General features: G+C 38.9%; 1 protein-coding gene across 8 annotated transcripts in view; it reads right to left on the bottom strand.

The window, feature by feature from the left end:
* Positions 1 to 320: 320 nt before the first annotated feature.
* MTMR1 (myotubularin related protein 1) overlaps positions 321 to 24,808 on the bottom strand; it is a 31,971-nt gene continuing 7,483 nt past the window's right edge. For all 8 annotated transcript variants that reach the window (XM_090150265.1, XM_090150267.1, XM_090150263.1 and 5 more), the window contains 13 exons: positions 23,994 to 24,069; positions 23,279 to 23,373; positions 22,959 to 23,066; positions 22,444 to 22,545; positions 21,746 to 21,829; positions 21,041 to 21,190; positions 20,243 to 20,431; positions 19,572 to 19,757; positions 16,896 to 17,102; positions 16,299 to 16,391; positions 12,121 to 12,234; positions 10,571 to 10,747; positions 321 to 1,174 (listed from right to left, as the gene is read on the bottom strand). In XM_090150265.1, coding sequence (XP_090006391.1) covers positions 1,010 to 1,174; positions 10,571 to 10,747; positions 12,121 to 12,234; positions 16,299 to 16,391; positions 16,896 to 17,102; positions 19,572 to 19,757; positions 20,243 to 20,431; positions 21,041 to 21,190; positions 21,746 to 21,829; positions 22,444 to 22,545; positions 22,959 to 23,066; positions 23,279 to 23,373; positions 23,994 to 24,039 — 1,716 coding nt within the window. In that variant the 5' untranslated portion in view covers positions 24,040 to 24,069 and the 3' untranslated portion in view covers positions 321 to 1,009. The remainder of the gene's footprint in view (positions 1,175 to 10,570; positions 10,748 to 12,120; positions 12,235 to 16,298; positions 16,392 to 16,895; positions 17,103 to 19,571; positions 19,758 to 20,242; positions 20,432 to 21,040; positions 21,191 to 21,745; positions 21,830 to 22,443; positions 22,546 to 22,958; positions 23,067 to 23,278; positions 23,374 to 23,993; positions 24,070 to 24,808) is intronic.

Here is a 24,808-nt window from a genome sequence, read left to right as displayed (position 1 = left end):
TCAAACAAAGTCATTATGAGTTAAGGTCTTTGAATGAGTTTGGGTAGGCAGGGTCCATTTTCTGACTCAGAGCACAAGAACATCAGCTGAACATCACACACACATATGAATGGACATGGCTCTGCATTTTGTGTGTACAGTTTGAAATAAAACACTGCTAACAACATGTGGAGCTATACAGACTATACAATTTACACAGCTGAGTGTCATTTCAACCCCCAGTGCTATTATTTGCTAGAAAACAAACCTGTACTTTGAACAAGACCTTGATGTGATTAAGTCCACCCCTCAACTCAGGAGGCTGAAGCTGAACAATAAACTAAACCATCAAAAGACTTTATTGCAACTTGTACAAAAGGCATTAAAAAAACTAAAATACATGCTCCACCAAATATATTACATCATACACGTCAGCACGGTGTATTTGACAAACCCAGTTTATCTTCATCCACTTTTAATGGCATATTTAGTTGAAATGCAAAACTGACTACACTGGAAAACATTACTTTAAAATCAATTTCCAAGTGCATCAATTTCCTTAAAAAACACAATTGCTTTACCAAAAATATATATATATTGTATTACTGTGTGAAATACAGAGCTCCCATTCAGAAAAATGTCCTCAGTGTTCTGTGTAAGCATTGTGTTCATTTCATCTGATTCTCTCAAGCAGGCATAGTACCCTAGGCAATGTGAGAGGCATCTTTCTGTCTGCTTAGCAGATGGATTCCCTTTTGAGGATGGTTAAATTGTTAGTTGCTCAAAACAAAGTTTAATTTCACAATTGACGATTTAAGTAGAGATGTCAAAACATGTGGGGACTGCCAACAATACAAGACATCACATCTATTGAAGCTCTTTTTGGCCTCATTGTAGTAATATCAGACACAGTAAGGCATGTAGATCACAGCAGTTACAAGCCACTCACAATCCCTGCGTGATGGGAAAACATTTTGCCCCCTCTTTGTATTACCTGACTTGAATTGTTTCACACAGCTTTAGTTACACATCACACAGAAGTGTGCACTGGTGTGGCTGAATGGGACGGAGATGAACCTCTGTCAGAGGAGGAGGAAAGGGACCGTGTAGCTGCTTCCCGTTGCAAATCTTCAACTTTCTTCTGAAGCTCAGTCCGGATGGCGAGCAGCTCCTTAAGGTTCTGATGGATTGGAACCTGTGGGTGAAGAAAGAAAAGGTGTACTCTGATCCATAACAAGTTATCTTCTCAAATAATGCTCCCACTGTGTCCCATGGTAACACCACGAATCCAGCAGCTATGAATTTCAGTGTGTCAATATCTAGGGACAGCATTTAGCCATCTGAAAGGGAACATTTTGGACAGTTCCTAACAACACACAATTGGCAGGAAGCCTGTTCAAAACACTTTGCAAACCAAGTTGTTGGGATACCAAAAACACTCCGGTAAGTGTATCCTTATTCCTTACCACCACCACTTTCAGTTGAGCTTAAAATGCCTTCACAGAGAACTATTTCCCATGCCTGCTGGGACAGAACTTGCGAGGCAGAACTCACAAAGCTGGCTCCATGGGGAGCATCTCATTACCGTTCTAGCCAGGCACCTTTCCAAGAGCCTGACCCCTCCAGCACGTTAGTGAGACAAGCGCAGCAGCCACGTGGATTGTGCCTCTGCTGGATCTCCTAAGCCAGACACCAATACACCTTTTGTACACGTGGCTCACATGGGTTTCTGCCTCTGCTTCTGACAGTGGCATCAAGAACACTGGAGACTCTGGCCAAGATCTGCATCAAGTTTGGTCTGGTTGTCAGGTTTCTCCAGTACATTAAAATCTGTTGCAGACAAAGGAAGACTCGAGTCATGTTGCTTTTTAAACGGCTGGATCTTTTTTCCTCAGACAAGCAGAGAGAGGCTTTCCCTTATTTCAAATGCCACAGAAAGGCCAAAAAAGTTTGTCTATTGCTTTTAATTTCTCTTATTCTCCATCATCTCTGAATTGTTTACAGCTTTTGGAAAGCACAATATGGGAAAACAAATTAATTGGGCTGACAAGGTAATCATGGGAAGATGTAGCATTGGGAAACTTTCAGATTGCTAGACATAGCAAGTAAGTGACACGTCAGGCTTCTGGAACACCTTCACCCAGAACAGCAGGGCTGGGATGCACACCCAAGCAGGGCATTCTCACACAGTATTACGTGAAGAAAATCAGAGAGGGTTTCCTCACTATCAACACACAACTGAGTCACAACTCACAAGCCTTCCTCCTCGCAACCCTTGCCTACACTGCCCACACAAATTCTTTAGCCAGTGAGGCCACAAGTCCAAAGACAACAGCCTCCTTCACTAACCAAACACAAAGCACCTTCTAGAGAAAGGCAATCTCATTTTTCTAAGGTGCTCTGCAAAAAAACAAATACACCTGAAAACGCAACAACACTGAGGCTGGCTGTGAAGTTTCTCAAGATGCTGTAATATGCACTACAGAGAAGACAAGTAAGGGGTGTGGATGACACCAGGGTCACACAGAGCATTCCGCTGCACAGTGCCCAGGCTCCCACAGAAGCATCTCCATACAGCTGCCTTTTGGGAACCAAACCCTGCAGAGCATGGCATGCTATGTATGTGCTCAGGGGAGGGTCTGAGTGCCTGCACTGCTCAATCCTTCTGTGTTCCCCTATGACTCAATTCAACAATTCACATCTTCTGCCTTAGCTGAAGTGCTGCTCTCCCAGGCTTACATCTCAAAGAGCATGATCTTAAAGTTAGTTCTCTAAATAATGTTTTTAAAAGGCTGCGCATATTTGAGTCACACAGAAAACTCTTCAATGCAAAGGCTGAGAAACTGTGCACTCAAAAAAACAGAGTCTCAGAAAGAAGATTATTTTTCCAAACTTTATCCAGCCTTCCTGTACACCTGTATAAAATTGTTGGTTAGATACACATTAAAATGCTGTTTTCCTTCTCATATTCCTGCTTTATTCAGTGCAGAGTTTGATGCTACTCCACTAGAGAGCACCTCTTCAGTGTTCAGGTTTTTAAGTTTTTCTTTTTTGCAGTTTCTGACCCCATCCTTTATTTATTCTTCTGAAATCAAAATGCTCTCTTCTCCTCATGGACTTTTCTGTCCTTCATCTCACAGTGAGAAACGAACAGCGCCCAGCAGGTTTAGATTCCACAGACACCAGCATCCTTCATGACACAGTCTAGATTGCCCCAAAGAAAACTGTTCCATAGAGTGAGTCAGATGGGCTGTGCAGAACATAATGTACCATTATGACTTCACATACAGCATTTCTACCAAGAGTCAAGCTGAATGCTGTCACATTCTCCTTTTCAAGTGGTTAAGGCTAGTTCTGATTAGACTCCATACAGACTGGGTGAAACTTCTATTTTCTCAGATGATATTCCCAGAGCACAACAGACAGCAAAGAGCTTCACCTTGCTGAGCATTACCCACTACTCATTCCTATTCCCCATCAGTTGTAGCTCACTCACATTTGTATCAAATCCATCTCTTCCCTTCTAACTGCATTTACACTTGTCGCTTAAGAACGTACTGAGATGGTTGCCTCAGCCCTCCACATCAGATGAATGTCTTTGAGGACACCATCAGCCACATTTCTGAAAGATTCTCAATTAAATCTCCTGCTTGCCCTAGAGATGGAGCATTTACAGAACAGCCCTTCACCCCAACAAAAGGAAACCTACCATACAATATTTTCACATTTTTCTTAGCTGTACTCCCCTAAGAAACAAAGCCTTTGCGGATAAAGTTTACAAAGCAATTCAGGCAGACACACATAGTTGATGACTCAGTACAAATCATTTAAGTCTGGCAAAGCTGTAAGCAAGACAGAGTAGAGTCTGGAGGGGAAAAAAGGTCAGTTTAAAATATGGTCATATTTTAAGAAGTGCACATTAGATTCAAACACTGCAAAATATGTCCACATAAACATCACCATGCCATTTCATGTGCTAGTAAAAACACAAATCTTTTTCTCATGATTTCCAGAAAAAGATGTGTTGTTGCTCTGCATTTAACACAGCCCCACACGCACCTCATATACAATGCCATGTGGATGCACAGCCACAGAACACAGTAAGATTTTATGCAATAAAATTCAGATACACATTTTACTTGGAATAACGTTTCAAATTCAGTGTAAAGAAATCTTTCACACTTTCAGAGCATTTCTCAACAGCTAACAATAACTTATTCATTAGTGATAAGGGTCCGTGCTAGAATCACATATGCATGGGGTTAAGAAGAAGTGATACAGGCAGCCAAAGGATTGAAGACAGAAAAAATACAAGTTGTGTACTGTGCTGCTTTCCAGGGTTTTGTTTGTTTTTAAATAAGGAGCTGCATATTCTCCCAGATATCTTTAAGTCGGCTCCTGTAATTTCCCTTTCTTGAGAGAAAACAGGTTTACTTCCTTTCCACTGTTCCTCCAGTCTTACTCCCATGCAAGCCTGTTGCTGCCAGTGTTTCCTCACACCACCTTGTGCAAGTTCTTGTAGATAACTAACTACCCACCTACAGCTCTGCCATCTCACACCATTCTATTTCCACATGGTTCCTCTCTTAAAGAAAGCTTTCTTCAGAAGGCAGCGGGTCCAAACATCATCTCGATCATACCCCAGTGGTTTGCAGGAACAAAGTTCATCTTTGCTAAAAGGAAGAGCAGCAGATTCTGCAAGACCAAGAAGCTCAGAGAAGACTGCTTATTAAAAGGCCTTGTAATCACCTTATCTCTACAAACATATCCTCACACAGCACGTCCTGCCTCCACGACAAGCTTTTATTACAGTCCTGTTAAGAAATCATGTAGCTGATTTGACAGATGAATTTGTTGGCAGTCTGAGAGCAGATTCACTGCATCCTCTTTCACTGTGCCTCTCAAATTAGGAGAGGGAGCTCCAAAATGACCCTGAGCCCAGTACCCAGGTTTTGCTGCTTTACTCCGTGGTATTCATGCTAGGCTTTCAGCAAGGCATGCAACCATTCCTTTGCAGTGCCAGCTTCCCAGCCTGTCCCCTCAGTAACGCTGCTAGGCAACAGCAGGCCGCAAGGGCTGGCACCCAGCCATCTGAGTTCCACACTCCAGGTAAGAGAGCTGTTTCTGCACGAGCAGACATTGTCAAAAACAACACTGCCATTTACATCTAATACACCTAGAAATATCAGCCAGGCAGGGACAACGGAGTGGACTTCAACATTCCTAAGCAGCAGGGATAAGGGATGGATCCTCAGCAAGTCTGACCTTGCTCCAGACATTTACCAAAAAGTTGGGTCTGCCAAAGTCAGAGAACTTACCTGCAACACCTCAGGAAGACTTAATGGTGTTAGGGCTTTTTTTTTTTTTTTTAATTATTATTTACTGCTGTAATAACAACTCAGGAACTAAAAAGAACACGACTGAGACTTTATGTTGTCCCCTTCCCTAACTCATAATCAACTTAAAGTATAAATAGTAATAAAAAAACACCTTATTTTCTTTAGCAAAGTTCTCAGGATTCCCTCACTTTTAGACAACTCACGTTTTTGCCCATTTCAACTCTTCAAGTTTTCAGTTCCTCTTTTCTGTACCAAGCCATGACCAAGCTTTGGACCTGACCCTGCTCCTCGCACTCACTTCTACTTGCCTTCTGCTCTTGCACTCCTTCCCTGCCACTGAGTTCTTCTCCCTCCCCTTCCTGATCCAGGCCTGTACAGCCAGGTGCCTTCTCTCTGGCATGAGCATTCTCTTCCCCTGGTAAGCCCAGACGTGATTCTCTCGCTGCAAGTGATACTTGCAATATGTGGCACCCTCCACCCAAGCCAATAAAACCCAGCACAGTGCTGTAAAACAGAGTGAGCCAAATAGAGTTCTTGACCCAGGAAGAGCTGACTGTAGGTTCCCACTGACATATCTCGTGCTACAGTATGAACTGCTTAAAATGGGTGGACGTCTATTTTCCTCGTTAGCTACAGTTTCATTGCCTGTTTCACACAAAACCAGATAGTTGCCTCTCCTACATCATACAGATAAGGTGCCTACTGCCTATCGTGAGCTGAAAAATAGTTAGAACAATACTGAGGAAACATCCTTTATTGCTTAAAATACTGCTGACATGAAACCATTTTTAACCGACTTGTGCACACTGAAAGCAGGCGCAGTGCAACTCTCAGAACACACCACTCTACACTTACAATAAATTACTCTGCCTGATAAGGATTTGAAGGAAAGTGATTTGTGCTTTTTACCTTTTTCTTTATTTTTAAAATAATTATAGTCACGCAGAAGCTACAGTTACACTACACAATATACATACCACAACACAACTATCTATAGACATAAGGCAACTTTATTTCCTATTAGTTCCAAACCTTTCTCTTCATAGAATTACTACAGTTTACTTTCAGTATTGGTTCTCAGGTTTTCATCTCCAAGTAACCCTTCAAGATCCTGAAGTGCTTCTGGGTAACAAAATTTGTCAACACAAGAAGTATGAAAGAAATTATAATAGCTACTCTCTTACTGTACTGCTAAGTCTTAATTGGATATCTACTGCATATCGCTGTATTAGCTCAAGGACAGTCATTCACATGAAAATTGCTCAATGGTGAATGCATTTTGTCTTGTTCAGTGAGTATACTTTATCTATTTTAGCAACAGGGAAGAAAGGATGCAGAGGAAAATAGTTATTTTAAATTCATTGCTTTTCTTCAGACTGTCATTTTTCCAAAAACCTACTCTGTGCACTGCAAAGACAGCAGTACCTTTCACTCAAGCTTTTTGTTCCTCTTCCTGACGAGCTGGAATTCTGACTTGCTTTTAAAACCTAGTTAACAGTACACTCACAGAAAAAGTCAATCTCAAACGATGAAAACAGCAGTTTTCTATAATATTCAATACTTCCATGCTTTCTATAAAGGTATGCTCCTGGGAAGCCAACCAAACTCCTAGGCCTCCTGGAAAAGCAGTGACTAGTAAATAGAAATTACAAACCCTACCATGCAGGAACAGGAATGCACACTTGGCAAACAACTGTATAGATTTACAGGCACAGGAAACGTGACACGCTATGGACTGATGCCATTACTTGTTTAATTCTACACGTCATTTAGCTCCGACATCTGAAGGATGAGAGTGATGTTTTAAGGACCTGCTCTTCAGAATACGTTAGAAACTCCCCAGAATTAAGTTATTTCTACCATGTTAATTTTTCCATCTCTGTGCACAACCTGATGCAGGACTCATTACAATACCAGTTTTTTTCCCCAAATAACTACACATTCTTTCAGAACATAGGAAAAGCAGTTAGTCTGTATTTCACTCTGCATCAGTTGAATGCGGAGGGCCCTACTTGCTGATCTAAGTTATACACACGTCAGCCTCGGCAAACCTTGACTTGGACACGCAGATAGCGAGAAATGACCAGGCACCAAGAGACACCTGCCTCGTCAGTACTCTGTAGTAAATGCTGGCATGAAATCCAGCTCTCCGGGGAGCTCTCAGCTACCTGACCAGCGCAGCACCTCCTCTTCCTGCATCTCCTGCCTCACTCTTCCATGCAAAGACAATACGCTCAAAACCGTGGGTTGTGGGCCAGCAATGCCATGCACTTCCAGAGCCGTAGGGTGGCTTTGTCCTGCCACCAAATTCTCTTACAGATGTGTGTGAACTCTGCAAGCATTACAAGTGATGTCAACAATGGCAGCAAAGAACCTGCAGGGAAACATGTCTGAAGGCAGGTGGAACTGCTACAGACACCCTGGGGCCACACTGTACGTCCTGTCCATACGTAGCAACACAGAGCACTCCGTAATTACGTTTTCCATTTTAATCCAAACTGATTTTCCAGTAACACTTAGCCTCTTATCTTTAACACATGCAAATGTGCTTATTGACACTGAGGTTCAGCTGACATTTAATCACTTAAATGCTTAACAAAACTGATTCTTCTGCAATTCCTACATAGCATAAAGAAGGCAGCTATCATTGTAACCTATCTGCATGCTTTTCAGATCATTTCTGAATACACCACACAAACTGCTAGTTATTATTTTTTTTTAAAGCCAGCCTCTAAGTAGGAACAGACCTCCCATGGCAGCTGCAGGAAGTTCCAAGGACTGCCCACAGCAGACAGTCCCATGCCACCAGCCAACCCGAGTTTCCTTGACACAGCCAGCAGACAGTGCTCATCTTCAGTTCTGGATGGAACTCCACACACACAAAAAAAGAACGTATTTGAGAAACTCGGAAGCACTCCTAAAAGATTCTCTCTAGAACAGAGGCCCCACTTTCAGGAGAACAGAACTTGAAGAAAAAACTGCAGGTGTGGAAAAACTAAAACAAAAAATTAAAGCAAGTTTAAGCTCCCTATTCCAAGGATTAAAATGCCATTTGCCAGAAACCATACAAACAACTACACATAACCTAATGGGTAATGCAAATTTATAAACTAGAGTACACTCTTGTCTTTCCATAGCAAGACAGCTTGAACTGAAAGGAACAGAACATTTACTCACGCACTGCACAACAGAATAGCAAAGAGCATCCTAGCTTGCAAACACCACCCCTGCAGAACCTCCCCGAGTTGCCCGGATAGACAACTGACAGCTAGCAGCCTGAACTTCTCAGACTGCAGTAAAGAAAAGGTCTGAACAACCACATGGGAAAAGAAAGAAATGGTACCAACTGAAAAAATTCAAAAGCATTATACTATGTTATGTATTCCAGGCCAGTAGAGTCACCTGTAAACACAGCAATATGCACCCACAGAGCATTCAACTCTGTGTACAAAGATTGAAAGAGCTTATCCTTCCCACGTCACACAGAAATACTCACTTCTCCAACCCAAGGAAAGGGCAAATAAGAAAAAAAAAAAAGAAAAAACCCATGCATGCTTCTTCCCAGTCAATGAATTCAAATGCAACAGGACTAAAATCTAATTTCCTTAGGACAAGAAGTCAATAATGATGTAACACCTCCAAACCAAAACTGAGGAACACTTTATTTCACTTAGGAATTAGAATGACCTTGCTGAAGCAGAGTTTAGCATAAAAAGGAATCTGCAAAACCAACCCAACATTTAACATTTTCTAGGTGGCTCACTGCTCAGAACCCTCTGCAAGGAGGCTGTGCGCCACCTCACTGCACAGCACCTCCTGCAATACAGCCATACTCCTAAATTGGGGCTCTTCATGCAAATAAATGCCATCAATAGTACCAATTAAGCCATCCACACAACTTGGAAATGAATACATATCATTATATGTAATTTCTTTACAGAGCTGCTGACTGAGAGGCAGCGGGCACTAAGATACACACGGTGCCAAGGTAGTTCTGGTATTTTCCTGTTATGTCCACTCTTCCCCACCACTTATCTCTTTTGGAGAGTTACTGCCTTCCACATGTGTTTACAAAGCCTGTTTCGCTTTCAGGACCTGCAGATCCCAATTAAATACAACTGACATCCCTGAAGGTCAATTCTACTAAAACGTGCATAAACACTGCCAATGTTTTCCAGCAAACAGGTTTAGGGAAAGTGGCATTTTGCTAAAAAGCAGATGGCAATTTGACTTCAAAACAATGAAGATTAAAATAAAAATAAAAATTTCACATTGCTATAAACGGATACCTAACAAAGGATTACATCCAGAAAACAGAGTATGGGCAACAGGGACGTGCAAAGGAAATACCTCAGCGAGGAAGCAAGCAACCCATATTTCTCCAGTACCTTACAGGGTATTGCTCAGATGCTTGGATCTCTAACAGTGTACTGTCCTTGAAACACGTCTTTTCAAACAGGCTCTGACTTGTGGGTGTCTAATAAATCTGAAACTCACATCTCTTGCTAACTGTTAGAAGATGAAAGCAGCTTTCAAACAGTCACTCAATGCAGGTAATTTATCATTAAGTTGCTTGGGGATACCTTGAAATGTTACCTTAATAAAGAGACAGAGTAACATCCTCAGATATATTATGGTCGTGAAACAAACGTAATGTATACTCTCAGAATTCTGAAGATAAAACACAGCATTTTTCTGATGAGATTTAGAGATTTGTCTGAATAGGAGACATTACTTATAAGAACAAATACTGGATGATTCAAGGAGTACATTTCAGAAGTGTTTAATCTTCAGCATGCCAGCTTGAAAACAGGAAGGTCAATGGAAAACAAATACCTGTAAGAAAGCTTAGAGTCTACAAATGAGCTGATATGTAGATCAATTTCTTTTAGAAATTGCTGCTGCATTTTATAACATAATTGCCAAACAGCAAAACATAATGAAACTACACAAAAAGGTTAATGCAACGGAAGCATTAGAAGTGTTGTAAAATATTACAGTAATCTTCTGAAAAGAAAGAGTGCTTATGTCACCTTTCACAAGTCATAAAGTGGTACTACAACTACATTCTACTTAGTGAACACTGAACATTTTACACAGTTTTAACATACCTCATGCCTTGTTTTAGAAAAAACATCTTTTTCCCCCACCACCAACAGACAAGAATACTTTTCTTGAATGAAATGGACCTTACAAAAACCAGTAATTTTATCTCTGTACTTTCAGGGAAACACAGAAGTGGAACCTCATACCTGAGGCCGCATCCTCGGGTTCCATCTGACATAGTAGTTGACCCACAGTTCCAAATGGTTCAGACTGGCAACAGGATACAGGACGTGGTTCTCAAAGTTTACATAGAAAGGATTTGTGAATTCATCTAACTGACTGTTTATGTAGGACCACAGCGATACAGTCTTAGTGCTCAACTCCTGAATTAAAAAAAAATACAGAAAAATAAGTACATGGATTGCAAGATGTTAAATGTGAGGTCATTATCTAGATATCAGTATCTTTGTGAAGATTACCTGATATACTGCAATACTATCCTCTAAGAACACTTGCTGATCACTAAGTCTCAAAGCTTTATCAAAATTTTTGATATCTCGTTCCCTTCCAAAGCTAACTGAGAAGGGAGATTCAGGCATAATATTTTCAAAGACAATGAGTTCTAGTTGAGGAAGAGAAAGCTGTACTGGTCATAACTTACTACAGTGTCTGCGGCTCCTTAAATCTACAATTATATGTATATATGACCACTTCAAAAAGATTTACAAATAAGTTAGCTTTGAAAAGAAGATCAGTGAGGAGAGAATGCGATTTGAAAGATCCAAAATAACACCTGTGGAAAACAATGACTTCCTTCTCCAACTCAAACTATTTGCTCCCAGTATCTATTGGTACTGAGATTTAAAATTACTAGCTTTATTTGCACTTCTGAAAGTTCTATTATACTAAACATAATCAGCATAAACATGGTTAGATCAAGGTTTCAAAATGTGAACCTCAATCAGATTCATCTTGCAATTTTACACTTGTACAATGTAGTTAAGCATGTGCTTCTGCTACCTCTGTGTCTTAAATTGCATTTCTTTATCGAGAACTGCACACAACTAGTTTACAAAGAACGCTGCTGGGAAATTCTGCATTTGCTGAGAATGTTATTCAGCTCCACCTTGTGGTATCTGCGTGCAACTTTCTCCTCTATGGAAGCAGAGACAAACCTGAAAACAGACCTAACTGTCAAGGAATAGCTACTTTTCTAACACAAACATGAAGTGCCACAAACAAAAAAAAGCCAGAAGTGTATTTGGAATACTGAAAGAGTTTTTTTTTTTTTTTTTAAAAAAAAAAAAAAACACGTTTTCCAAACTCAAAGCATTTCATTATGTCCTAACTTCATTCATTTTGGCATTTTAAACATCCCCAGTCTTCAATCACAGGATCCATAAAATTATGTCCTGAAGTGACTTAAAGCCATGCACAGAGTTGCTCTGAAAACAGCAATGAAATATTAATACCACTTGATAGTAACTACATAAAATTGTGAATGCTGGCTAGAAATATCTGAAAGTCAATTTTTTAAAACCCTCAGAACTGCCAGGAGATAACAACCAAAGAAAAGTGAATGGGATCTCACTTAATAGAGCATTCATTATGTATTCCATGGAATTACATCTGTAACGCCCTCAAAGACTATGTAGCAAATTTATCAAAAAACACAGCTTAAATGTTCTCAAGTCATATGTCCTAAGCATTCACATACAAAACCAACATATTAAGGATATATACTTCAATTATTTACCTCTTTTAACCTTTCTTTTTCACAGTTGCATAAGAAAGTCCCAAATAGACAGCTATAAAGGTGATCCAGAATGGTGATCAAAAATAACTCGTTGAATTCAAAGGCTGCAGGAAACTTAAATTAAAAAAAAAAAGGTAAAATTACTCTAAGCTGTATATTAAGCAGCATGGCAAGGAAGAAACTAACAAATAATTAAAAGATTCATATAAATTTTTTTTCTTATTTAGTGATTATTTTCAAGAAAACTAAGAGATTTCTTTAACTTCCACTGCAATAATACACTTCAACTACATACTTCTTTCATAGTCCTCAGAGACAAACCTTACATTCATTATGCAAGTGCACAAGGATGCAAGCACAGAAACATTAGCTAGTGAGAAACTGGTGACACAAAGCAACTCATTGTGAGGAGCCCTATCTCACAGAACGTGCTTTATTTCTCTATGATATTTAAGAGCTTTAGTTCTGCTTCTAACATGCAGTGAGTTGGATAATAAACACAAATGTACATAAAATACACTGGATATATATTTTAAATATTTCTTGCATTTTTTACCCAAATTATGTCATTTTTCTTCATTCACCCCTCAAGTTTAGCATCAGCTACATATAATCATCTTTTAATCTCTCTTCTTTCTATATCAGAAAGTAAATTCTGGATATCCAAATTGAAAGAAGCGTTATTCCTCTGATACCACTAAACATTATATTCACAAGCAGAAGTCACCTGACACACTCTAGAATAAACATATGGAAAATCTGAAAGCACAGAGTTTACTTCGAATGCATCTCAATCCGTAGTGCTTCAAAGTCAGGAAGAAATCAATACGAAAGTGTATGGGCTGCTATCTATTCAGATGGAAAACATCCTTCAATCATTTTATGATAGGACTACATATGGCAACTGCTTCATGTGTCAAAATAACTTTTTCTTCAGAATGACAAAGGTCTCAAACACAGATATGGAATGATGAGCATTTAAGAGAATAAACAAACTTAGACAACTCAAGGAACATTTTATAAGTAGCATTTCTCCCCTTGCCATGAGAACAAGCATCTTAGGAGACTGATTTTTAGGACAAATGAAAACGTTTCTTCATTTCCACTAAAGGAGTGAATATTTGCACAAGTCTAGAATGCAATATTACAGATTCACCATAAAGAATTTCCTCCTCTATGCAAAACTCTCAAGCCAGAAATTCAGATGTGAAGAAGGCAGCAGCCTGGGTTCAGTCATGTGCCACTGAGCAACACCACTGCCTTGGCATCAGTTTGAGAGCTACTTTAAAAAGGACCAGTATAACTAGGAGGAATAACCCAGCAGTCAGGACTGGGGATGGACTACCTGATCCAGAAACTCCTCTTCAGCATCACCTGTGACCTCAACATGGTATTCATGTTGAAAGTAAGGAGTTGAATAACGCACAACAATTGTGCTTGTATTTAAACCAGAAAGATCTACGTTTTAAGCAGCACTATTTTAAAAGATTGTTCCTGCAGTGTTTGACTTAAATCCTTCTCCTTCTAAGGCTTCTCAAGCTAAGATATACCAACTTTCAATTGAAAGTTCTGAGTAAGGAAACCCCCAATACCATGACTCACAGAATAAACGAAGCCTTCTTTCTGACCCCGCTATGGATAAGGTACAGCTCAGCAGTGTGCAGTGCTCACAGTAGAGCTTCCTATACAAATCAGCAGTTTGCTTTCTATCACCAAGCCATTTATTATCATTATTATTTTCTTTTAAAGTAAAACATACAGGATGTTAAATAAGATGCAAGTTAAAATGATCAAATTCTCTTTTTCAGTCGTGTGCAGAAGTTACCACTAATGCCCTCTCAGGAAATCCTGCTCTAACTCTTCTTCAGTACAACAATATTAACAACACTGCTATCATTTAAACAAAACCTAAGAGTGTAACCTGCTAAGCAGGTCTGCTGGACCTAGCCAGGGGAGAGCCAGCACCGCCTGGATCTCAATCTCCCACACCCAGCCCAGAGCAGCAAGCACATGCATAACACAAAAATAACTGGCAAACGATCAAAATGATATTTGTAAGTAACTTTGAAGACGAGGCCTCTCCTAAAGGAGCTCTCCTTAACCAAAAGCACGTAATGAGCCTTGTCACATTAGTGCTCTGTGATGGCTCTGCCTGCACTAATCAGATGGATGCCGACACGGCCGCTATTCCGACCTAGCGAAGCATATTCAGAATTCCATACATCAGTGGTTGCGCTCCAACCAATTTATTAATAAGTGATAGCACTTATTGAAACTCTGTCTTTGAATACAAGAGTTGCACTGTTGGAGCTGATGTTTCAAGACTGCAGAGCTTCTGTTACTGCTGCTGAAAAATCACTGACCTAAAAATTCTTTCCTCTGTAGTTCCAAGCCCATTAGCGCCTGTTTGAAGATTCAGGTGGAAAAATTCCCCAAATGAAAATTTACTTCTTGTCAAATCCACTAATTGAGAGAGAACATATGGGTCATTAAAATCTCCCACTTGATGCTTCTGGAAGGTTTGTTGTTCATTTTTCTCTTTTTATAAAGGAGGTATTTAAGAGAAGAATTCTGTTGCATAAAATGTCTGATGATGCCAAGTGATATCTGACTCAACGAGATGCAAAACAAATGTGCTTTTTCATTTCATAATTGATAAAACCAATTCTGTACCACAGTAACAAAGTTTAAATATTTTGCTGAATGGCGCCTATGATTGTGGAATTGGACTGAAACAGGTTAACTGAGCAGGACATCACAAAGTGTATTACTGAAATGAATGCAAAAAGATCCTCCAGAAGCTGGTGGCATGCAATAATGAACACAATGCACCTTTTTAATCAACCTGAGATGTACCTTTCTTTTATGTGGGTAGCATGCATTAAAAGTAGGAAGGTAATTGAGCTGCTTTACTACCTGCCAATTTTGCAGGTGTTTTTCATTTTCATCAGGTAACATGGCCATTCCAACTTGACATCTGCTTCTTGAAATCATTAGAATTTACAGACAGCAGTGGGAAATCATCTTATTTTTTCAATCTGTTATCAATGTATTTCTCTCAAACTCCCTAATAATGTATTAGTTGTCATGAAGAGTGTAAAAATCTGGGAGAATATCAGGCTATCAAAGACTAAGTTCCACTGTCTGAAGCTATCCAGAAGTCTGCATCCAAGCCCAAGTTAGAGATTCTCATGCTATATTAAGCTGAATGTTTTAAGAATGAAATGCTCAGAGCACAAAAGTAAATTTGCTTGCTTAGAGCCCATGCCCAAGCATGAGCCTGAACACACATCCCCTCCCAGTCACTGACACTTATTTGAGCTTTGGAACATGTCACATATGTTTGCCATGGATTCTGAAGCAAGAAACTTAACACCATGTTATAAGCAAGCAAGCTACACAAGGATGAAATAGAATCCTGGTTTTCCAGATACTGTCAAGGCAATTGCAATCTTCACACATATTCTGTAGGTGCTGAAGTCAATTAAAAAACAAGTGCGCAAAACTTTCAAAGAATGATGCTTTCTATTTTGTTGTGCTGTAACTTTAATGACTTTTCAGTGTCACTGTTGTTTATGAATTTCCCAACGGTTTTTGGATCCAGGTTTTGAACAAATGTGGTACTGGCTAAGTGTTCCATAGCTCCCCCATTATTATTTCATCTCAGCAAGAGGCAACTGAACTGTAAATAGCAAGAAACAGAGTCAGAAAGGGAGAATACAAAAACAGAAGAGGCTGATCTTAATTACGCATCTCCCCAGAGGACTTCTGTTCTTACCAGGTGTTTAGAAGTCTCTCTTTCTGCAATTGTTATTAGCCTTTCTCTCAGAGAGGGGCAGAATTCCTCATTTATTTTACTCCAGCCATAATAAATAGCACATTAATGCTGAAATACAGAGAAAGTCTTCAAGCAACTCTGAACAAGGGCCCAGTATTGCAGTGGGAAGCCTTCATAGTGTTTGTAAGACAACTGTTTCAAATACACCCTTTGGAAAGCACAATGCAAGATTTTTAAGAACCACATTCACAAGAGCAACAATGAAGTGTTCTGGGAGCGCTCACAACCAGACATTTATCTTCCTCACCTCAAAACAATTCACATGCTATGCAAACTTCAATACAATGTCTTTTACCATAACACTAGTAAGACCTCAGAAATATATTCCTAAACACCTTACCTGCTTTGTCATTTGCCAAACACAGTCAATGAACTGAAGGAAAATGGGAGATCTGTCTGCATCGGCATGATCATCACCTCCATGTCCTACTCGCTGAAAGACAGAATGAGGTTTTCCTTTCTGCCCAATGTATTTACAGCATTGTTTAAAGATGATACGTTACAAAGATGAACAAGACAAGCAAATTTTCCATAATGCCAACCCATGTTTTTCAAGTGCTAAAAATACTCTCCAGTATTTGCTTATGGACATGCTGCTGCTGCTCAGAGCTCTCCCAGTCGTTTCCTCCATCTTCCAAAGTGTAGCTGCTTATGGGATCAAACTAATAGGCATTCAGTACAACTGAATGAATGAAGAAACTTCCATATCCACTTGCTTAAATATGTATCATTTCTCCTGAAACACTCTCAAGTTAGATGCCAAGTGCCACTATATTAAGCTTTTTAAAAAAAACACAATTGTGATATTACGCCCTAATTTCCTGCTAGCTCTTGAGTTGAATGAATACTGAAGGAACTAAAGAGCAAAGTGATGTGAAAAAACATACTATTCCAAATTAAAGAGGCGACAAATAACATACAAATTCTTTCACCTTACCATTGCAAATCGGTGTCCAAAGCTTATCCATTCCTTTTCTATAAGAATTTCAAAGCCCTTGATAGTTCTGTAATAGCTGTCCAGCATAAGCATAGCTAGTGCAGTAAGCTGTGCTGTCCGATCCCAGCCATCACTGCAATGTACCACCACAGAAGTTTTACCAGACTCAATTTTATCTGCAATTCTTACTGCTCCGGCAAGAAGCATCTTAAACAAACAAAAACAAGCATAAGAAATGTAAACCAAAACTCCACCAAAAGGAATAATTTTATACTTTTAAACATCACATATTTGAAATTCACAGATTAATAACACAGTTATCTAGACAACACTATGTTAAATCAGAGACTTTCAAACAGCAAGATGCATACACCTGGAGGGACAAAAGCCAGTTCTCAAGCTTAGGCACACTGTTGTCCAGCAGAGAGTTCTCCATTATCAGTAGTACATACCAAGAGAAGCTAGCAACCCCCTTCACTAAATGAAAATTGAAATTCTTTTTCATTATGAAAATAGACACAAACCCTGTAATCTACCCCAAAGACAAAAAAACAACGTGATCAAAGTTCGTCTTCACAGGAAAGAATCACTCCTGCCTTCCTCAGCTTTCAGTTCTTAACTGCTAGCACTAGAGGAAGGGACAAACCACTAAGCTGATCTCAATCAAAACACAACCCAAACAAAACCAGGGACCACTGGCTGGGAGCCTGCCCTGATCTGCTGGCGCATGAAGCACACACAGCATGAGACCCACAAGCCATGAATAAGGCCATGAATAACCTGGGCTCAGAAGCTGCTGGGGGAACAAAGGAAGAGATGGCAGAGAACTGAAATTCACTTGTGTGAACTTGCTGTTTCTGTCTCCCACACAAAACCTTCTCTTAGTTCTCTTTGGCTGCTCTCTAGTTGTTTTTTTTTGTTGTTTGTTTGGTTTTTGTAAACATACTTGACTAATCTCTCTCCTATGAAAGCTTGTCCCTAAAACACAGCCTATCATGGCACTGATAAATATGTGGGGAAGAGAAGCACCAGAACAGGACCCCAGAAAAATTCTTCTCTGCATTCCAATGTGAGAAAACAGAAAATTTTGCTAAAAGCGTGCATTCTTCCCTTCCTAAGCACGTAAAACATCTTCTGGGAAGAAGGAAAACTAAATTCAATGCAGAAGTGCACAAGGCCAGTCTTCAAAACAATTGCAAGACCATGCTACACAGACAATAATCACCAACTGCATCTTTTAAGGAAAAGGATGCCAGGCTGGAAATATCACAAAGCACTACAAAAGCTTGTACAAGAGAACAGAGCTTGTAGACTGAACTAGTTAATTGCCATTTACTTCAAATATGAAGCTATGGAGATATTAAAAGAGTTTGGTCTTCAACAAAAACAGGAAAATTATCTGTAAAATACACAGGTATGCAACAGTTTGCTCTGTTATCCTTATATTATATAGGTGGTAGAGTAAAGCTGTGGACCTGTTAATTGTTACAAGTCAAAGGAATCAGGAAAAGAAGGTAAGCACCACACTAACAGCAGCAATGGCAGCTTTTCGGAAATCAGGTTGCAAATTATGCTGCCCACATTGTAACATGAAGTACTGTATAAGGGACAAAGTCATGAAGACTGCCTCATGTTTACCAAGTCTTCTACATAATGTAAGTTTCAAACTGCTAATGTCATTTGTGAGATGATGGTATCAAGGTTCACCTCTGATGCCATGCAAGCCCAGAAACCCCACTGAAATCAGTAACAATGAAAGGTGATCAGTGCATAAAAATCCACTTTTAAAACTTGATGATTACATTTAAGGCCAGGCTGATTATTAAAAAAGACTTCCCAGATACTCAAGATTCCCAAATCCCCTTGAAATAGTCAACTTCAAGTGAACACTGGTCCCAAAAGAACATAAATTTGTTTAAATGTCGTATAATAATATAAGCATTTGCTCCCTCTACTGGTTCTCCTGCAGCAGTTAGCAAGTACTAGCTACTGAATAAGTATAACTGATTAATTCAAAGCATGTTTGGCATGAGTGACATTTGAAGCAATTGCTAAATGAGACAAATTCCACTCCACCCATATTCATCATAAACAGAGGAGTGAATATGATAATGAAATAATCTATTCTAAAAGCATTTCAGAGGTTAATGAATCAGACTGTAAAACTGTGTGATTTATTTTAATATTACATTAACTAATAGAGCAGATAATAGCTCAGTGCAACACAGGCTGTAAACAGCCCAGGAAAACGTAGGTGTTCAACACATGAACACCAACACTACACTGAAGGAAGGAAGGATGAGCAAAGACTGCTGCATCTACAGTGAAGTTCTCCTGGCAGTAATTCAAATGCAATCTGAAGTTCCCAGGGCAGTTTTCCAAGAAGGGATAACCCTGGACTGCTCACAAACATTTCCTCTCAAGAAAATAAAACCTTGTCCAACACCAAATATGATACTGAGCTATAAGGAGTTAACTGATTACCTACCAATACAAAGAGCCAGAAAAATAGTTACTATGGAATGGATCAACTTCAGTTAAAATGCTAGGCTTTAAGTGACTCTTTAAAAAAAATAATGCTGATCAAAGATTTGAGAAGTTATTTTAATAACATTTTCAGAAATGCAAGTAAATAACCAATTTAAAAACAATTTTTTCACATTGAAAGTATTTTACCCTTATATATTCCAGCCAATGTGTGGAGTCCACGTTTGATAACCACCGAGTCTCATCAATAGTAGGGTAAACTATTTCTTTAAGCTTACGCAGGGATTCTCTCATTACATGTATATTATGAATTTCCAGAAAGACCAACTCTGCATTTGGGTAGGCACTTTCACTCTCATATCCTCCACCTTTTGCCTGTCATACAAAAAGTAAAAACAGACAAAGAAAAGAACACATAAAGGACTTCAGTACAAGGTTGAAAGAGATGTTTCAGTTAGATGTCAGGATATTTTTTTTTTTTTTTTTGAAAGAAAGGTTATTCTAGCACTATTAAAAACACCTTCTTGGTTTTGCTTTCTCCAAGAAGTGCTAGGAGTAGATTTTTTAGACTGAAGAAATTCTGTATTGTAGAGGGCTACATTTGCTAATACAGCTATGCAGTTTCCTCTTGTTATTACTGAGATCTCTGTCCTTTTCCTGGCGTTACTGCATCATTTCTCAGGAACGTGCTCATGCTGCCTTCAACTCCAAAATACTCCAAACAACTTACCTCCCTTCCCATGCTCTAAATAGAGATCCCTGTTAAAATTTCTTTTCACACCAAATTCTCTGTATCTTCATCTCTTACTCGATCTTCAGCAATCTTTGGAATACCACTACTGTTTATGGTGCCAACCTACCTTGTTCGTATCTGCAACACTATTTTGTCTGGCATCAAAGATGATAAGTTTATGTGACTGAGCATTGGCATCCATAATTGTCTGCAAGTATTTTTCATCCTCTTTACAATGCTTATCATTCGGGCCTACCAATGGCTGGCTGCATCGTGTTATTGTTGCTTGGCTCTCCGGATGAATCCAGGATAACACCTGGAATAAAGCAAAACCATTTTATCTTACTGTACTAATATAAAAGCAGCAAGCCAGAGAGCAATTAGACAACCATTGCCTACACAGCAAGGAAGATTCGTATTGAACATTAAGAAAAATTTCTTTACTGTGACAGTGGTCAAACAACAGAACAGGTTTCCATGTAGAAGTTTACAGACCTGTACAGCACTTTGCTAAGCAGACCTACAGCACGAACACTGTTACCCCTCCAAGTATTTAAAAGAGCTTTTTCACTACCTGTAAAATGTATCTATTCTCAAGAAAACTGCCACAGCTGTAACACATTCCATACCAAATTAGACACAAGTTAATAAACAAATTAGCATCAAATAATACTCCAGCCTAGAAGCATTAACTCCAAACAAAAATGTATTAAACAGCATAATAACCAAACAATCAAGACTCACATTTCAACTGCTTTCTTCAGTTCTAAACTCACGAAGCCTAATTCTTCTTTCTTTGCTCCCCTTTTAGAAAGGAAGTGGGCCAACTGATGTTAAATAAAAACACCTAGAAGAACTCCGATCATTTCTTACAAGCCAGAAAATACACAGAGCACTTCTATTTCCTTGTGCAAGTTTCACTTACTGGAACTCTGCCTTTTGCTCGAAACGCTGCCACTTTTGAGAGGTCGTCATCTTTTACGCTGGTTGGCACAACAAGAACAGAAGGATATGTATCACAAAGCTCATAGGTGCTGTTAATTTTTGATATTTTCCAACTCTCATTGGGCAAACCCTGTAAGAAAGCAAAACATTTTTTATATTTTTTAGGCTAGGTCTGTACTTACCTGGATTCTGTAATGAAAATTTTGATATGCTACACTTAAAAAAAAAAGCATGCCTACATTTTTATCTTAAATAAGCTATAAATTTTAGGTCCTCAGATTTTATCGTAAGTCAAAGACTTTCCTGTTTATTATCTTTAAAACTGCTATGCAAAACAACCATTTCAAAAGACTGTACACTCAGGTAAAAAGTGATCATACAATGAAATAATAATGTTGCAACTGGGAAACTAGATTTACAGTGACAAACTAAGGTTACTCCTTTGTTTAATCCTGCTTACTCATAAGCAAATCTTTACAGAGACTACATTTTCTTAAAACAGCACTTGGAATAGATTTAGCAATGCATGTTAACAGATCAATTTGCTCATGTACCTCTTGTGTACTTTATCTTTAGCAGGTGGTCAGCACTGTCAAAGTCAGGCCACTTGCTTTTACGATCTTAACATGAGACTGAGACAGTCTCTGCAGGTAGCCAAAGATGAAAACTTTCCTATGCAACTTACCTGCCTCTTGTATTCTGACATGGGATCATATACCTTCCAACCATTAACAGCAAACTTTTCTTTATAACTGAATGCAAAAAGAGGCTAAAAATAACAAAACAGAGGTATAAATTACTATCTGATGGACTGTATATACAATAAGCTCCAAAACACAGAATCCTATTTCAAATGTCACATTTCTAGAACTCTTTAACAGCAGGTACAAGCTTTACTGTCAAGAATGGACATTTTGCTAGAAAGTAAGTTAAAGACAGTTATTTCTTTCAGAACGTGTCATGTAATCAATAAAATCAAGAAAGGAAAGAGAATTAAAGTTAGTTTTCCGTAATCATACAACAGATCAGTGGCAAAGCTAGGATGAGAAAACTCTTCTACCTTCTAACCGGTTCCTTATCCATACAAGCAAACAAAAGTACATTGGCAGATAGCTAATAATTAAGCTAACAGTATTTTTTTTTTTTCCAAAAAGAACTTTCATATTGAACTATCTACTGCAGAAAACAAGTCCCCCTTAATCATGTTATTAGGAAAATCTAAAGAGTTTTGTACAAATTTGTGCCACAGTAGCTTGTCTGCTCTGTAACCAATGTTATAAATCAATACTTCAGTGCTTGTTACCCAGCACTTCCAGTTTTCCCACCTACACGTTCCAAAGAGAGGACAGACCCAGACACCTTTCTCTGCACCTTAAGACGTACCAGTCCATTAGAGACAGGAAATGCACGTGTTACAAGGTTCTCAAAAATCTCCAATCTGTTCTGCTCTTCCTGTTTATAGGCAAGCCGCAAATTCCGCATATCCTGTCAAAAATAAGTCACATCACTTTATCCTATGGTAAATTAAAAAAGATAACAGCAATTATAAGAAACACGAGAGAAGGCAGGCGTATAAGTAACACTCAGTCACTGACATCATTTGACCCATGTCAGAATGGAGTTTCATAACTGTTTGTAATGGATGACTACAGTTGTTGCAGTATCTAGTAACTCTAATGGCAACAGCCATTTTTCCTTTGAATTCACTCTTAGAACAAAAGGCAGAAGTGTTGAAGACTGCACAAGTATCACAAGAGGAATTGAAATGTGTTATCTAAATGAAGCAATGTTCAAATATAAGGAACTGAGCAGATAGAAAGAGCACATGTATGCTGATTCCTCTCACAAGAAAATGAAATGAAAACTTTTAAAATGAACGTATCTGTACCATGTCATACCTTGCAAACTATTTCTATACCACATGAGTTGTCTCCATGGCTTTGTACTCCAATTTTTTCAACTCTACTTATCACTCCAAGAGGAACATCAACAACAAAAGGTGGATCCTGAAATTTGTACACAGAGCAAGTGAATTTTGTTACATTTGGTTTGGAACAGTCTTGTATCATTCATGTGTTTCATTAGGATAACTACAATTCCCGTTCAATAGATTGCTGTGGAACATCACCGTTCACTTACAACAAATTCTTTACTTCCTGAAATCTACTTCAGAAACACTTCTACCGGAAAGAAAATGCAGATAACAGCAAACTCTTACCCTTTCAACGCTTTTGATATACATCCTGAAGTCCGTCACCGTCAGCGTACCACTGACTGCTCCCATAAATGGACAGATGTACATAACGTCTTTAGCTGGAAAACAGACCAGTTGAAGCTCTGTCTTACTATTACAGACAGTTACTCCATAAAAATCTATTTCTGTGTGTGTGTGTGTGTGTGTGTGTCTGCAAATGGTAGTTAGTGAGAAGTATGAGACTGACCTCAAAGTTACATGCCCGTGTCCTCATGTATGCTTTTATCTGAAAGACTGCATGCAGTTTCCAGGTAAGTACTGTACTACTAATGCAGACCTTGCCATCATAGGCCAGAGTGAAATAAATCTGATGTAGAACTGGAAATGAAGTTTTATGGAACTTTCTGTTCTTTGTTATCACAATTTAAAACTTTTCAATCTATGAAGTATTCTCAGCAGCTCCAAGCAGAAACACAACCTGTGTACCCAATTTGGAACAAAGTCACACTTGAAAAAGAATGATATATCTAAATGGACAAAGTCATCTTCTTGAACTGAGTAGTCTTTCATGTTTACTTTTGGATTTAAAAAACAAAGATAAGAAATCCACACCGCGTCTCCTAATCCAAAATGGCAAGACATTAAAAGAACAAAACTCAAAGGGAAATAATATTCTATTTTTAAGTAAACAAACCAGTGGATTAATAGTATTCAGTGTAGTACTTGGTAGTGTGCTTACCAATAACTTTGATTGATTCGCCAGGAAAAAGCGGAGCCTCTTCCATCTGTGCTAGTTTGTTTCCATCTCGCAGCGCCTGGCAGGAACCCAAAACTGTGAGTAAATCTCACTTTCCATCTGCACTGCATCGATATATTGTGATGAAAAGTGCTTTAACTACTAGATTACTGGAACACAGTGCGTCTTTTTTCACAAGGCACAATTGTATCAAACAGCACAGTATTAAAAGAGGCAAATGTGCTATAAATATTACACAGACATACATTAGTAATATATTAGTAACACAGCATTTATGCAACAATTAGTTTCACGTGCTGGCTACATATAGCATAGGAAATACGAACAATACCAGCCCAAATGTGCAGCTGTCAATTTGTTAGTCTTTTGCTAAAAGCAGCTATTACTTTCTAATAGCAGTCAGAAACACCCTGACATGCTCTTTTATGGAAGAGACCCACTAAGGGAGTTGTGGATGCAGAAAGTCAGATTAAGAAGTAAAAATGAAATACAGAAGAACGATTAGTGATTTTAAAATAAGGGCTAGTTTACAAATTTTCCTGCAGGTAAGTGACTTCATTGCTGACTGACACAAGATTGATCCTCTGGGTCCTTTGTTGACAGCTAAGATTTACTACAAATTTTAATTAACAACACAGTGGTTTGTGGGACTTAAAGGGCTCTGTGAGAAAAGGAGCTCTTTCTTGTCAACATGATGAAACATCAAGGTTTCGATTTTGTACATCTTGAGCGAGAATAAATATAATGGTAGCACTGGCCTGCCTCCAAACTAAACCAAAAAACTACTGCAAGCCTGT

The sequence above is a fragment of the Phasianus colchicus genome, chromosome 14 (genome assembly GCF_987193195.1).
Source record: "Phasianus colchicus chromosome 14, bPhaCol1.hap1.1, whole genome shotgun sequence".
Classification (NCBI taxonomy): domain Eukaryota; kingdom Metazoa; phylum Chordata; class Aves; order Galliformes; family Phasianidae; genus Phasianus; species Phasianus colchicus.
The sequence above is the reverse complement of the archived record's forward strand: the minus strand, read 5'-3'. Positions and strand labels throughout refer to the sequence as shown.